This window comes from Pholcus phalangioides, unplaced genomic scaffold, assembly GCF_987345545.1.
Source record: "Pholcus phalangioides strain wild (caught in Gottingen) unplaced genomic scaffold, Ppha-v1.0 ptg000172l_1, whole genome shotgun sequence".
Lineage (NCBI taxonomy): Eukaryota > Metazoa > Arthropoda > Arachnida > Araneae > Pholcidae > Pholcus > Pholcus phalangioides.
Window position 1 is genome coordinate 4115167 of NW_028301637.1, and position 13687 is coordinate 4128853.

General features: G+C 41.8%; 2 protein-coding genes across 2 annotated transcripts; both read right to left on the reverse strand.

Annotated features, from left to right (window-relative positions):
* Positions 1–253: 253 nt before the first annotated feature.
* Positions 254–1312, reverse strand: LOC149063582 (speckle-type POZ protein-like). Its single transcript, XM_089255697.1, has one exon. The coding sequence runs from the start codon at positions 1310–1312 to the stop codon at positions 254–256; it is 1059 nt and encodes a 352-aa protein (XP_089111823.1).
* Positions 1313–9994: 8682 nt separating this feature from the next.
* On the reverse strand, positions 9995–11056 carry LOC149063583 (speckle-type POZ protein B-like). Its single transcript, XM_089255698.1, has one exon. It carries the CDS (start codon positions 11054–11056, stop codon positions 9995–9997), a length of 1062 nt encoding a protein of 353 aa, XP_089111824.1.
* Between the last annotated feature and the right edge of the window lie 2631 nt (positions 11057–13687).

A 13687-nucleotide genomic window follows, 5' to 3' on the forward strand; every position in this document is an offset into this window, starting at 1 on the left:
CCTAAAACTTAAACATTAAAATCCACCATTAATGTAATTTGAGAACTTTCAACATGATCAAAATTGGTGTGTAAAAAAAAAAAAAATTAATCGTCGTAATATCAAAAATAAGGCATGAAAAACACCACTTCAAACTGTCAAAATTGGACGTAGTGTTAAAATTATATGAACATGCGATATCATTAAATATTAAACATTAAGGAAAAAGATTTTCCATCACTGAAAGTAATGTTGCGGGACACGATCGACTATTTCAAAGCACTTCAAAATCTGTTTCAGCCATGTTATTAAGCAAGTGTAGGTTCGACAAGGCATCTCGGGTCTTGTACAGCATTTCGAACATCAATTTCGGCCTCGCGACCAAATCAGCTTCATGTCTCTTCAAGTCGATCTCCTTCCTGCAGTTGACGAAGTACTCCAGCGCATCGCGTTTCAGTCCAGCAGCGTCGTTGATGTCCGCCAAGACCAAGAGACCGATGACGTTCCGGTCGTCCATGTTGGCGCACAAGTATTGGGCGCAGGTCTTTTTCAGGTCGTCCAGACTGTACTCGTGTCCGACCCGGACGAGCTCGCAGGCGGTGTCCACGTCGTCGATCCGGACGGTACCGCAATACAGGAACCGCAGGAACAGCTTCACGATGTCCGGTTTGAACTTGGTAATCTCTAATATCTGCTTTTCCTTGGTTGGATGCAGGCTGAATGCGTCCGAGAAGAAGCTGGAGCGATCGGACAGGACCATTGAATGGACTGGTATCTCCTGGCCGTCGACGGCGATCACAGCATCGGTGTCCTTGTCGCTTTCGTACCAGAGAGTGTAGTCTTTCGGCGGCATTTCGGCCACGGTTCGGATCTCTTGTACTTCGACAGGGGCGACTGGAGCCGTCGAGTATCCACCATGGACGACGACTACGAGGGAGTCGCTGGGTAGATTCATCCTCATCAGCTCGGCGTGCTCGATCATCCGGTAGCAGTAGGTGACGTACTGGGTCTCTGCTTGGTAGGAATCCGGGTCGGTGTGGATTTTGTCGCCCAACAGGTTGAGTAGGGCGAACGACGTCGTGAGGCGGGTCCCACTCTTGTCGCATTGGAAGGAGCAACATATTGAGCCCGAGCTACCCAAGTCGGTGCCCCCGGGATAGATGGCCATCCGGCACTGCGACGAACCGTTGTGGCGCAGATCGAAGCTCCGACTCTTGTACACGTCGCCGAGTTCGTTCCGGAGCTTGCTGAACCCACTCAATGTCCACATGATGCTGTAGGTACCCTTGAGGTTGTCCGTGAACCGGAGGTCACCGTAATCTTTACAAGCCATGATGGTAGAGTGCCAAAATCTGAAAGAGTAATATTGCGATGTCTAATGACGTCCAGGGGTTGATGGTTAATCTAGGCATTTTTATAGGTTTAGTGAGATGGTGATGAGGTCGGTGAAGATGTAGTTCCGTGACGTCACTGTACGATGGCAGCCAATACGGATTTCTTTCTAGGCAGTCTCGCGGATGCAAATTCCAAACTTCCGCTGCACGTGGACGCGATCAATTCAAGATCTGTAGCGCCACCTAGTGATGAGTATGGTAAGTCGATAATCAAATTTTAATCTTCTCGGCTGATGCATGAAAATTCCTTTTGGGCCCCCCCCCCCCTAAATAAAAAACATATATTGACAGAGCGACGGGCAGACGATGAAAATTTTGTCGCCTTCTCCCATTTCAGTCTAATTTCCTTGACCGCACATTCCTCAAATTTGGAGCCCTGGTCTATAACCCTCTTGCCCAATCCCACCTCTGTAAATATGGTGGTGTATATATATATATATACAGGGTGATTATAAAATAACTATCCCGACATATGGGCCCCTAACTATCATACCATTCACAGAAACTGAATGAAATTTTGGCATAAGGTATTTTGATGTATGCGCTCAAGAATGATATGGAAAACAACAGTGTCACTCTAACAGTTACGGTTACAGTGAGAAAATTTCGAAAATATCAAATGGCAACACCAAGTTTTTTGTATTGGAATACGATCTCCATTGTGAAAAACCCTAAATAGCGTTCGAACGGCAACTGTAGCATGAAAATCACCGGCGGTAGATAGGCTAAAAGTGAGGACAACCAATAAGGACAGAGAAGCAGCATAAAATAAAGCATTTTATTGTGTTTTCCACATGACCTTGTGCAGGGATCTCAGCCGAAGAAACGGTGTGACGAATGAAACGAACATTAAAGCTCTGGTGCACGGCAAAGTCCTTTTTACTTTTTCCTTGCCTAGCTCCGGGGATTTTCGTGCTACAGGTGCCATTCCAACGCTATTTAGTGTTTTTCAGTATGGAGATCGTATTCCAATACAAAAAACTTGGTGTTGCCATTTGATATTTTCGAAATTTTCTCACTGTAACCGTAACTGTTAGAGTGACACTGTTGTTTTCTTGTTTTCTCATAACATTCTTGAGCGCATACATCAAAATACCTTATGCCAAAATTTCATTCAGTTTCTGTGAATGGTATGATAGTTAGGGGCCCATATGTCGGGATAGTTTTTTTATAATCACCCCGTATATATATAACACCCATGTGTCTCTTGGTTACTCTTTTGGTCGGTCACTTATTCGGTCCCTTGATTTCTAGTTCCCCCCCCCCACGCTCAACAATCTCTAGGTCGGTTCTCAACCTTTCGAAGCCCGCGGCCCGGTAAATCTCTTTTGCTTAAGTGAAAAGGCCGGTCATATACGCACATAATGAGAAATTAATTGGAGAAATGAAACTGCGAATCGCTCACGACCCGGTGTGATTAGGGGTGCATTCAAGTTTTATGTCAGCAGTCAGCATCGGGGTGGGGGTTTCGGATTTGCTGACAAGGGGGAAGGGGGGTTTGAAGGTTGCTTACGTCATCAACCACCCTTTTTTGAAGATATGAAATATTCTAAGCTGCTGACGAAATTTTGCTGACAGGGGGGATGGGGGGATCAGTGTTTTGCTGACCAAAAAGTCAGGCGAGGGGGGTAAGAATGGCTGAAAATCTGCTTACGTAATACTTGAATGGCCCCTTAGTGTTGGTGCGCGGCGGCCCGGCAGTTGAGTAACACTGCTCTAGGTCTTTCATTTTGATCGCTCACTGACCGGGACCGTCGTTTTCTGGGTCACGCTTTTGAACATTCACGTGCTTACACAGGGTTTTGGTCGCTCACTGATCGAGTTCGTCACTCTTTTGGACATTTTCATGCTTACACACACTGTTTTGTTTACTCCTATCGAGAGGTTGGCGCGCTAACCCCTCCATGGGAGACTCCCTGCGGTAGCAATTTTTTCTGCGGTCATGTCGCCGTTTCTATTGTACCCCTGCGTCAGGAAAGTTTTCTGACAAGGACGAACCGGGTATCGAACTCGCGACACTTCTAAACATCCTTTGGTACTTTAGTCAAGTGTCTTATTGACCGGGCTACCGCGCCCACACTGCAATATCAGGCACAACACCTTATACGCACTGAGAATGTTATGCACACACACATTCCCGGCACAACTCATTCGGTAGTATATTCCCCATGGCGATAGACCGGAGTTGTGCTCGGTTTTAAAGAAAGTCTTTGTAAACGTCAGAACTATTGAAATATCGGTCACTATTCGACGGACCACTTACATGAGTGATTTTTAAAATTTTGCCTTCCATTTCACCCTCGTCTCAACATTTACCCACTGTTACCCAGAATACTTCAAGTAGCGTTTCAAAGCACTGAACAAATCAATATCGACAGCTCACCCCTGGTAAAAGTTGGTGACTACCCTAGAAGCTGCGACTCACACTTTGAGAAACACTAATTTGCAGTACACGGGTATTAATTCAAACCCTACGTGAATATCTTGAATGTTTGCGACATGCATAAATAATTTTAATTTTCTTAAATTTTCAAGTCTGTTCCTCGTACAGACCCATCGCGAATAGGGGGGTTGAGTAGTTTCTCTCATTAAACTTCGAATACAGTCGAATCCCGTTTTAATGAATACCGTTATAGCGGAAAATCTCTTTTTATAACGAACACTTTTCTAATCCCTCAAATAAGTTTATATAGGAACAATGCTAGGTAATCTGGAGTTCCTTTGTAACGAAATTTTGTTTTAACGAAGTGATTCGCCCGGTCTCTTGGCGTTTGTTATAAATGGATTCGACTGTATTTATGGTGTATCCGGTTTTCACGAATATCGGAATATGCCGAATGTTTTCCTCGTTCCCGTGCGACTTGGTTATATCCGGGTTCGACTGCTTATGCACCGTGTCACTTATATTGATGATACATTTATTTCATTATCATCTGAGATGGTTGACAGCAGAAAATCGGGAACGTAACTAGGGTGGGGCAACGTGGGCACTGTCCCAGGGCCAAAAATTTACACTTACCAGGGGTCTGTTCATCCAAACTTTGGCTCCGTTTTCCGGACCCTTCACAAAATTCCGGATCCGAAAAACGAACCCTTCACGAAAAGAAAAATAACGAATCCATAAATTTTTGAAAATTTCATTTCTTTTGTGATAGACAAACTAGATTATTTCGCTTCCCACAAAATTACTCATTTCTCACAAAATTAATGGCATATTTCACAAAAACAGACCCCTGCTTATCCCAAATAGAAGTCTGCCCGGGCCTTATAAAGTAGGAAAATGAGTTTTATGTCACCCGGGGCTCACTTGCCCAGTTCATGGTTTTCCTGCTACTCCCCAGAATAGTTAAGCAGTGTCGTCTTAAGGCATGGGCCCACCCGGGCACCTCAAGAGAAAAGGGGGGGGGGGTTTCACAAAAATGTGATCTGGTTGAGATTTTCCGAAATTTTCCTGGTAAGGACTTGGTCGGGATTACACTATAAAAGTTTGATAAAAGTAATTTTATAAAACTTGAACAATGCCACCAATAAGATTATCAGTTTCATTTGTTGACTTCATTGGTTGAATTTTTTGAGTTTTATACAAGTTATTTTATCAAACTTTTATAGTGTAATTAATTTGGCCGGGGGGCCCCATGATGCTCTTAAGACGGCCCTGTAGTTAAGGGGTGTTATAAAAGCACCAGTTCAAAGCAAAAAAGAGGCACAAAAATCAATACCTTCATCTCGCCGGGACGCCCCTAGAAGCCACGGCTCACTCTTTGAAAAACCCTATCATATCACATCACTGGATTTGATGGTTCACATTTAATGATACGTTTATGTAATTATCATCTGAGGTGGTGGAGATTAAATTAATCTATTATATTACGGGTGGCCAACTTCTTACTGTTCGAGGGCCAATATAATGTTCAGTTGCTACATCCACTCCACGGTTCAATGTAAAAGCTCGGAGACAAGGCGAGATGGTGAAAGTCCGAAAAATGATGCAAACGTTTATATTTGGGACTCATTACCAAGTCAGAGACCGTTTTTATTCAGTCAATAAACCATCGTTAACTTATTAGTTCTTGACGCTTATATTAATTACTTAATATAGTAATTGAACAGTTTAAAATTAAATTAATTAGGAATTAATATTATTTATTCTCAACAGTAAAAACCCGTTTAGAAGAATAAAAAAAAACGATAATGAGTTATTAAGTTTTCCGAAATACTGCCACGTATCCAGGTTCACTTGTAGTCAAGGCCATTGGTTAGTGTCCCAACATCTCCAGACGGGTGCGGGGTCATGATGCGCTCAATGCGTGGGGAGGCGGATCAGTGGGCGAAGCGCACTCGGCACCCCCGTGAGTCAGCGCGAGCAGCGAGCCATCATGACGAAATAAGTTTTACTTAAATACTTTTAATTCATTAATAAGGGTCATTCACACAAGTAATTATAACTATTCAACAATTATTAATTAATCAAGACGGGTGAAGAACTATTAAGTTAATGATGTTAAATTCATTAAAACGGGCTTTAATTAATTGGTAGGAGTAAATTAATTATGAGCATCAATTACTTAAATAGCGTCCAAAACTCATCACGGTGGTTACTTCGTTTGCTATTTCATTATTTGTTTATAATTATTAAAATATTATTCATAAACTAATATGCATCAGAAACTAATAAGTTCATTGATTCACTTAAAACGGACTTTGACTTGGTAAAAATCCGAAATGAAAACGTTTACAAGCGTTTTTTGGACTTTCACCAACTCGCCCCTTGGTAAAACCCGAGTCTTTGGGATTTTACCGTGACATAATTATAAACCGTTAATATAATGAAACACGGACAATTTAGTCGCTAAACTTCCACTCTGGGCGTTGTGTGTGTTCTTCAACTTCATAAACTGCCATATTCATTAAGTTGCGTCCCAGCTAGATGCATAAATGCATCAAAATAATTAGCTTCTTCCATCCAATACAATTATCCACACAGTGGCGTCGGAGCCGGGGGTGCTCAAGCATCCACAGTAATTTGTGGCATGGATCCGAGCACCCCCGGAATTGATTCAGAAAGTAAAATTTCCGATATCAAACTAAAGACGAGCAGCCACAGTTTAGAAACAATTCCGACGCCCCTCTGCATCCACATAAGCTTCATGTTTTTTTAAAACCGAAGCCAATACACAGGTTGCAAATGATAAATTTCCTATAGTAACTTTTATAGTGTAATAAAACGGATTACATTATACTATAAAAGTTTGATAAAATCTCTTGTATAAAACTTGAAAAATGCAGCCAATAAAGTCACCGATTACATTTTCTAGGGTCTAGGTCAATTCGTCGCGCTCAACTTGTCGCGGGACAATTCGTCGCATTCAATTTGTCGCAGCGTCAATTCGTCGTGCTACAAACTCGTCGCGGTACAAATTTGTCGCAGATTCATTTCGTCGCGGTACAAATTTGTCGCAGGCTTATTTCGTCGTAGTACAAATTTGTCGCAGGCTCATTTCGTCATTTCGTCGCGGTACAAATTTGTCGCAGACTCATTTCATCGTGACAAATTTGAATTGCTTTAAAATTCATATGTTTGTTGTGATCTTATAAATAGGGTAGTTGCTTTAGGCGTAAAAAATTTAATTTTTTTTCTTATTTATTGGAAATGTTCCCCCTTCCCATCTGTTTTAATTTTTAACAAATGAAGGAAAGTATTCATTGAAGTCATTAAATTTTTAAAATTTAATTTTTACTATATAAGCCGCATTTCCGTCGGGACTTCCATTTCTCGCAGTGAGGGATGTTGAAGAGCTCATCCAAATAAAAAAATTGAGATGAAATAAATTTTTAAATTTTAATTTCCACCGTATAAGCCGCATTTCCCACTTTTTGTCGGGGTTTGAGTCCCTTATAAACGGAATGAATGGCGGTTTTCAGCCCCTCCCCCTCTTCAATGTTTCCTTCATGTCGGCACCTTTGACTTTCCAAGGATGCCAGAAGTTTTTGAAACTTGTGGGTTCTTGTCTTAATCTTGAAGTAGGAAATTTTGGTTTCTGAATCATTTCTCTGGGTACTCATACCCTTTCCATAAAGTACCCTGGGCACCAACAGCATCTCTGTCACCACTGCAAATGTCAATCGATTTTTGATATATTTTTTTTCAACTCTAAAGTAACAACTCTCGAGTGAAAAGAATGAAATCAGACTTTCAATTAGCCCATTGTATGTAACTTCGTGTACATGACACTCGAAATTAAAATTAATCGTTAAAGATAGGCTCACTGTAATTTGGGGAATATCATACAAACCGAAATTTTTTCACATGATATTGAAATTTTATCACAGCAAAATCAATTATTTAACATTTTGAATTTTTCTAACCGAATTTTAAAATATAATTAAACTTTTATATGCAGTTAAATTTTTAAATGTAATTGATATTTTAATTTTAATTTCGATGACCTTTCTGCATTGACAAAAATTAATTATTTTCAGTTAACTGCGTGTACACTTTTGTTCATGTTTTTATTTCACGTGTAAGACAAAAACCTACATACAAGCTCGCGTGGAACATGTACAGTGAAGAATCGACGGTTCGACGAATTGATTATATAAATTGACGTCAAGATGAATTGACACGGCGGCAAACTTGTACAGCTACGAATTGGAGCTGCGACAAATTTGTACCGCGACGAATTGACCCTGCGACAAAATTTGTACCGCGACAAGTTGACCGGCTACGCATTTTCTAGAATGTAACCATTAACCTTATTGGTTAGATTTTTCAAGTTTTATAAAAGGGATTTTATCAAACTTTTACAGTGTAATACCGGCCTTAGGCAGAGATTAGACTGTGTAAAAGTTTGATAAAATCCCTTTTATAAAACTTGAATATTCCAGCCAATAAAGCTCATAGGTTACATTCGACCACAAATGCAACCCATATAATCATACTGGTTGAATTTTTCAAATTTTATAAAATAACTTTTATAGTGTAATCCTGGCTTTAAGTGGATTTGGACGACCCATCTCGGAAGCAACCCAAGTTTGGGTTTAGATTCATATATATAAGATCGAGAACCCCCCCCCCCCCCTCCGCCATAATAGATTTTTTCTCAAAAGCTCTTACGTGGGAACTGGATATGAAGTTGGGGGCACTTACAGGTATCGAATCCAGATGAAAACAGTGAAGGGCCCCCCCCCCCTCATTCCCAAAGACATCGAAGAGAATTTGTGCTCCGATTTTGAATAAATTTTATTGCAATTATTTGAAAGTTGTTTCATATTGTTTTAAAACAAGAAATGAATTATTTGCGGAGAAATTTTGCAAAAAAAAAAAAAAAAACTCTTCCCCTCCCCAAAAGATCACAAATGTTACATGTTGCGGAGCGGGATTACACTGTAAAAGTTCGATAAAATCACTTTTATAAAACTTGAAATATCCAACCAATAAAGCTCACATTCGAGCAAACGCAACCAATAATCATATTCAAGATATACAGCCTTCTGTATATCTTGTATTAACAAGTGGAGAGCGACATTCATGTCATAATAATCATATTGCTGAATTTTTCCAAGTTTTAGAAAACTCGGAGTAATACCGGCCTAGGTCACGGAACCAAAAATAATGAATAACTTTCCTCACAACATTCTTGAAGTTCAAAAACCCTCACTAGCCGGGGGAAAGCATTGAGATCACGACTATAGTTTCAGAGATATCTGGATACATATTTGAATTATGGGGCAGCAAGTTACGGGATCCATTAGGGAAACTACCATTCATGGGCCTTCCCTGGGGCCCAGAAAAGATTGTTTCTCCCCCCCCCCTTACGTTATATATTCACTATAAAGGAACCGTTGAAAGATCCCAGCTGCAGAGGGGGGGGGGGGGAGGAAATGTGGTTGCATGTTTACATACATAACGCATATGATCACCCCTGATAATTTAAAATCCAAATGGCCACTGAACCAGCCAGCTTCGAATCAGTTCGCGAGCACCAAGAGCGTTCGTGTCCGATTTCGCGAGTATTTCTTCAATTTAAAATCCATCCTGTAAAAATTTCATTCAAGGATTACAATCAAAATGTAAATCTCGGGCACGTATGTCAAAGTTGCCGTAAGGGGATAGCTCTTCGTTGAGGATGGGAAATGCTCGCGATATGTTCAAGACCCCCGCGGTAAACCTTAAAAATTAGCCGAATTCAAAATTTGAACATCGAAGTAAAAATGTTCTCGTTGGGTTAATAAATATTCATGACTTGATTTATATGTCATCAGTTAAAATTTCTAAAAAAAAAATCTGGACATGCAATGCAAAATCATTAAATCGAACAGAAATCATTCGGACACAGTGCTGTCGCATATTTTACATATTTAACGCATATATGTAATGATAACATTTAAAAAATTAAACTCCACCATTAGTGCAATTTGAGAACTTTCAACATGATCAAAATTGGCGTAAAAGAATATACTCGCAATGCGAAAAATAAGGCATGAAAAACATCAGGTCATCATTGTCAAAAATTGGACGGCATGTTAAAAATATAAACATGCGATATCATTAAATATCAACCATGAAGGAAAAGATTTTTTGATCACTGAAAGCCATGTTGCGGGACATGATCGACGTCTATTCAAAGCACTTCGAAATCTATTTCAGTCATGTTATTAAGCAAGTGTAGGTTCGACAAGGCATCTCGGGTCTTGTACAGCATGTCGAACATCAATTTCGGCCTCGCGACCAAATCAGCTTCATGTCTCTTCAAGTCGATCTCCTTCTTGCAGTTGACAAAGTACTCCAGCGCATCGCGTTTCAGTCCAGCAGCATCGTTGATGTCCGCCAAGGCCAGGAGACTGATGACGTTCCGGTCATCCATGTTGGCGCACAAGTATTGGGCGCAGGTCTTTTTCAGGTCGTCCAGACTGTACTCTTGTCCGGCCCGGACGAGCTCGCAGGCGGTGTCCACGTCGTCGATCCGGACGGTGCCGCAATACAGGAACCGCAGGAACAGCTTCACGATGTCCGGCTTGAACTTGGTAATCTCTAATATCCGCTTTTCCTTGGTTGGATGCAGGCTGAATGCGTTCGAAAAGACCCTGGAGCGATCGAACAGGACCATGGAATGGACTGGTATCTCCTGGCCGTGGACGGCGATCACCGCATCGGCGTCCTTGCCGCTTTCGTACCAGAGAGAGTAGTCTTTCGGCGGCATTTCGGCCGTGGTTCGGATCTCTCGTTTCTCGACAGAGGCGACCGGAGCCGTCGAGTATCCACCATGAACGACGACTACGAGGGAGTCACTGGGTAGATTCATCATCATCAGTTCGGCGTGCTCTATCATCCGGTAGCAACAGTTGACGGACTTGGACTCGGCTTGGTAGGAATGCGGGTCGGTGTGGATTTTGTCGCCCAACAGGTTGAGTAGGCCGAACGACGTCGTGAGGCGGTTCCCACTCTTGTTGCACAGGAGGGAGCAGCATATCGAGCCCGAAGAGCCCAAGTCGATGCCCCCGGGATAGATGGCCATCTGGCAAGACGACGAACCGTTGTGGCGCAGATAGAAGATCTGACTCTTGTACACGTCGCCGAGTTCGTTCCGGAGCTTGCTGAACTCGTTCAGTGTCCACATGATGCTGTAGGTACCCATGTGGTTGTCCGTGAGCTGGAGGTCACCGTAATTATCTTCACAAGCCATGGTGGTAGCGTGACGAACGGGATGAATAATATTCCGATGTCTGACGGTGTCCAGGGGGTTGATCGCTAATCTAGGACTATCTAAACGTCGCGCGGGAATTTTTATAGGTTTAGTGAGATGGTGATGAGGTCGGTGAAGATGTAGTTCCGTGACGTCACTGTACGATGGCAGCCAATACGGATTTCTTAGACAGTCTCGCGGATGCAAATTCCTATAGCTACACAACTTCCGCCGCACGTCAATTCAAAATCTGTAGCGCCACCTAGTGATGAGTCTGGTAAGCTGATAATCAAATTTTGGTTTTCTCGGCTGATGGATGAAAATTCATTGGGGGCCCCTCTAAAGAAAAACATATCTTCGTTGAGACAGAGCGGCGGAGAGGTGGATTTATGGTTTTGCCGTCTGCGGGCTATGCAAACTTTGCCGTCCTTCTCCCATTTCAGTCTAATTTCCTTGACCGCACATTTCTCAAATTTTGCAGCCCTGTGCTATAACCCTCTTGTGTGCCACCTCTGTAAATACACCTGTCTCTTGGTTACTCTTTTAGTCGGTCACTTATTCGGTCCCTTGATTTCTAGTTCCCCCTACGCTCATACACTCTCTAGGTCGGTTCTCAACCTTTCGAAGCCCGCGGCCCGGTAAATCTCTCTTGCCTGAATGAAAAGGCCGGTCATATACGCATATAATGAAAAATTAATGGGGGGGGGGGGGGTTAGAAGGTTGCTTACGTCATCAACCACCCCTTTTTGAATATATGAAATATTCAGAGCTGCTGACGAAATTTTGCTGACAAGGGGGGAGGGGTCAAAAATGGCTGAAAATCTGCTTACGTAATACTTGAATGGCCCCCTTAGGGGGTGGGCCGCGGCCCGGCACTTGAGAAACTCTGCTCCAGGTCTTTCTTTTGATCGCTCACTAACCAGGGCCGTCGCTTTCTGGGTCACGCTGTTGAACATTCACATGCTTACACAGGGTTTTGGTCGCTCACTGATCGAGTCCGTCACTCTTTTGGACATTTTTATGCTTACACACTGTTTTGTTTACTCCTATGGTCTCTCACTCACTTGGTTCCTTGATCTCCAGGTCCCTCTTATGCTCATACACTCTCCAGGTCACTTTTTTCAGACACTCGCTGATCGAGCTCATCGCTTTCTGAGTCACTGTTTTTAACATTCACACGTTTACACTGTTTTGGTCATTGTTTTGCTCGTTCACTGACCGGGTCCCCCGCTCTGCTGGTAACTCTTTTGAATCCTCACGTTCCTCCTTGCACTCTCTTACGTTCTCTCACATGCTTGCATACCCTATAACAAGTCACTCGTTTGGTCACTCACTGACCTAGTTTCCCGCTCTCTAGGCAGAGGCGGATTTATGGTTTCATCGCTCGTTGGCTTTACTATGAAATTTCTATATACCACCCTTTTCTCACACTCTAATAATTTTTTTGATCACTCATTCCTCACATTTACCGCCCCTCTGAGCTTGCCACCCTGGGCTATAGCCCACTAGTAAATACACATTTGGCGGCGGGCCATGATCTGGTTAGGAGGAGTAAAACCATTGAAGCCCAATATATTGATCTTGAGCCTCATGCAAAACTTTTTTGACAGTCCCTGTCTGGCTCAGGACCTATTCGCATGATCAAGTGGGACATTTTACAGATGGGCCCCAAAATTCGAACAACATGCATTCGCTGACTAACAGACCCCTTAAATTAGGGTCGCCATATTCCTTCTTTCCTCTCAGGCTTTCAGAGAGATGGCATCGGATGCAAATTCCTAGAGCTTTCTTTTACAAATTTCCAAATTTCCGACACCACTTGAAAAACTAATTTTCAAAGATTTGGATGCAATTTACTTCCTTTCAGACACGAGCATTCTTTTTTGCTCTGGAATTTTAGAAATATTTTTGAATTTTTTGCTAATCAAAAAATGCATTAAAAACACGTGTTCAGCAAATTTTTTCATCCAAGATGATGTGCACGGTATATTCATCTTCATATACAATTTTTTCCAGAGTTTTTAATTGCTAAATATTATGCAATAAATCACACTTTTCCCGGAGGCACCATCTCCCGTGGAAGCAATCTTAAAAACCCACTGAAAGTTCAACTTCAAATGCTGTCCTCTGATGTTTATATTCACCATATTTAACTCAGAAATTACACAATCCTTTAAATCAGGGCTTAACTCAGCGAGGTAAAAAAAAAAACATTATACAGTGAGGAAAAAGGCAACTCACACATTTGTGCAGGGCCGCAACTAGGGGTGCGCTGAACCAGAGGGAAAATTTCACTCTCAAACCTCTCCTATTAGAACGGGGCGCCAAAATGCGCACTTGCCCCGGGTGACCCAAACATCTAGTTGCGGCCCTGCATTTGTGGCACCAGGCTCTGGAAGAGTTAGCTGCACTTTAGTTTGCATCATACGTGTGCACTTTGATTGAAAACAATTTGAACCCATGAAAAATATATTGCACGAAAAAAAAAATTAATTCAAACTATAAATAAATTTATTGAACATGAAAAAATATTTTATAATGAAAAAAAAATTTTTAACATGAAAAAATATTTTATAATGAAAAAAAAAATTTTTAACATGAAAAAAATATTTTATAATGAAAAAAAAATTT

What these genes read in the sequence shown, in the direction of transcription:
- LOC149063582 (XM_089255697.1), bottom strand. Translation starts at nt 1,312, where the DNA reads ATGGCTTGTAAAGATTACGGTGACCTCCGGTTCACGGACAACCTCAAG.
- LOC149063583 (XM_089255698.1), bottom strand. Translation starts at nt 11,056, where the DNA reads ATGGCTTGTGAAGATAATTACGGTGACCTCCAGCTCACGGACAACCAC.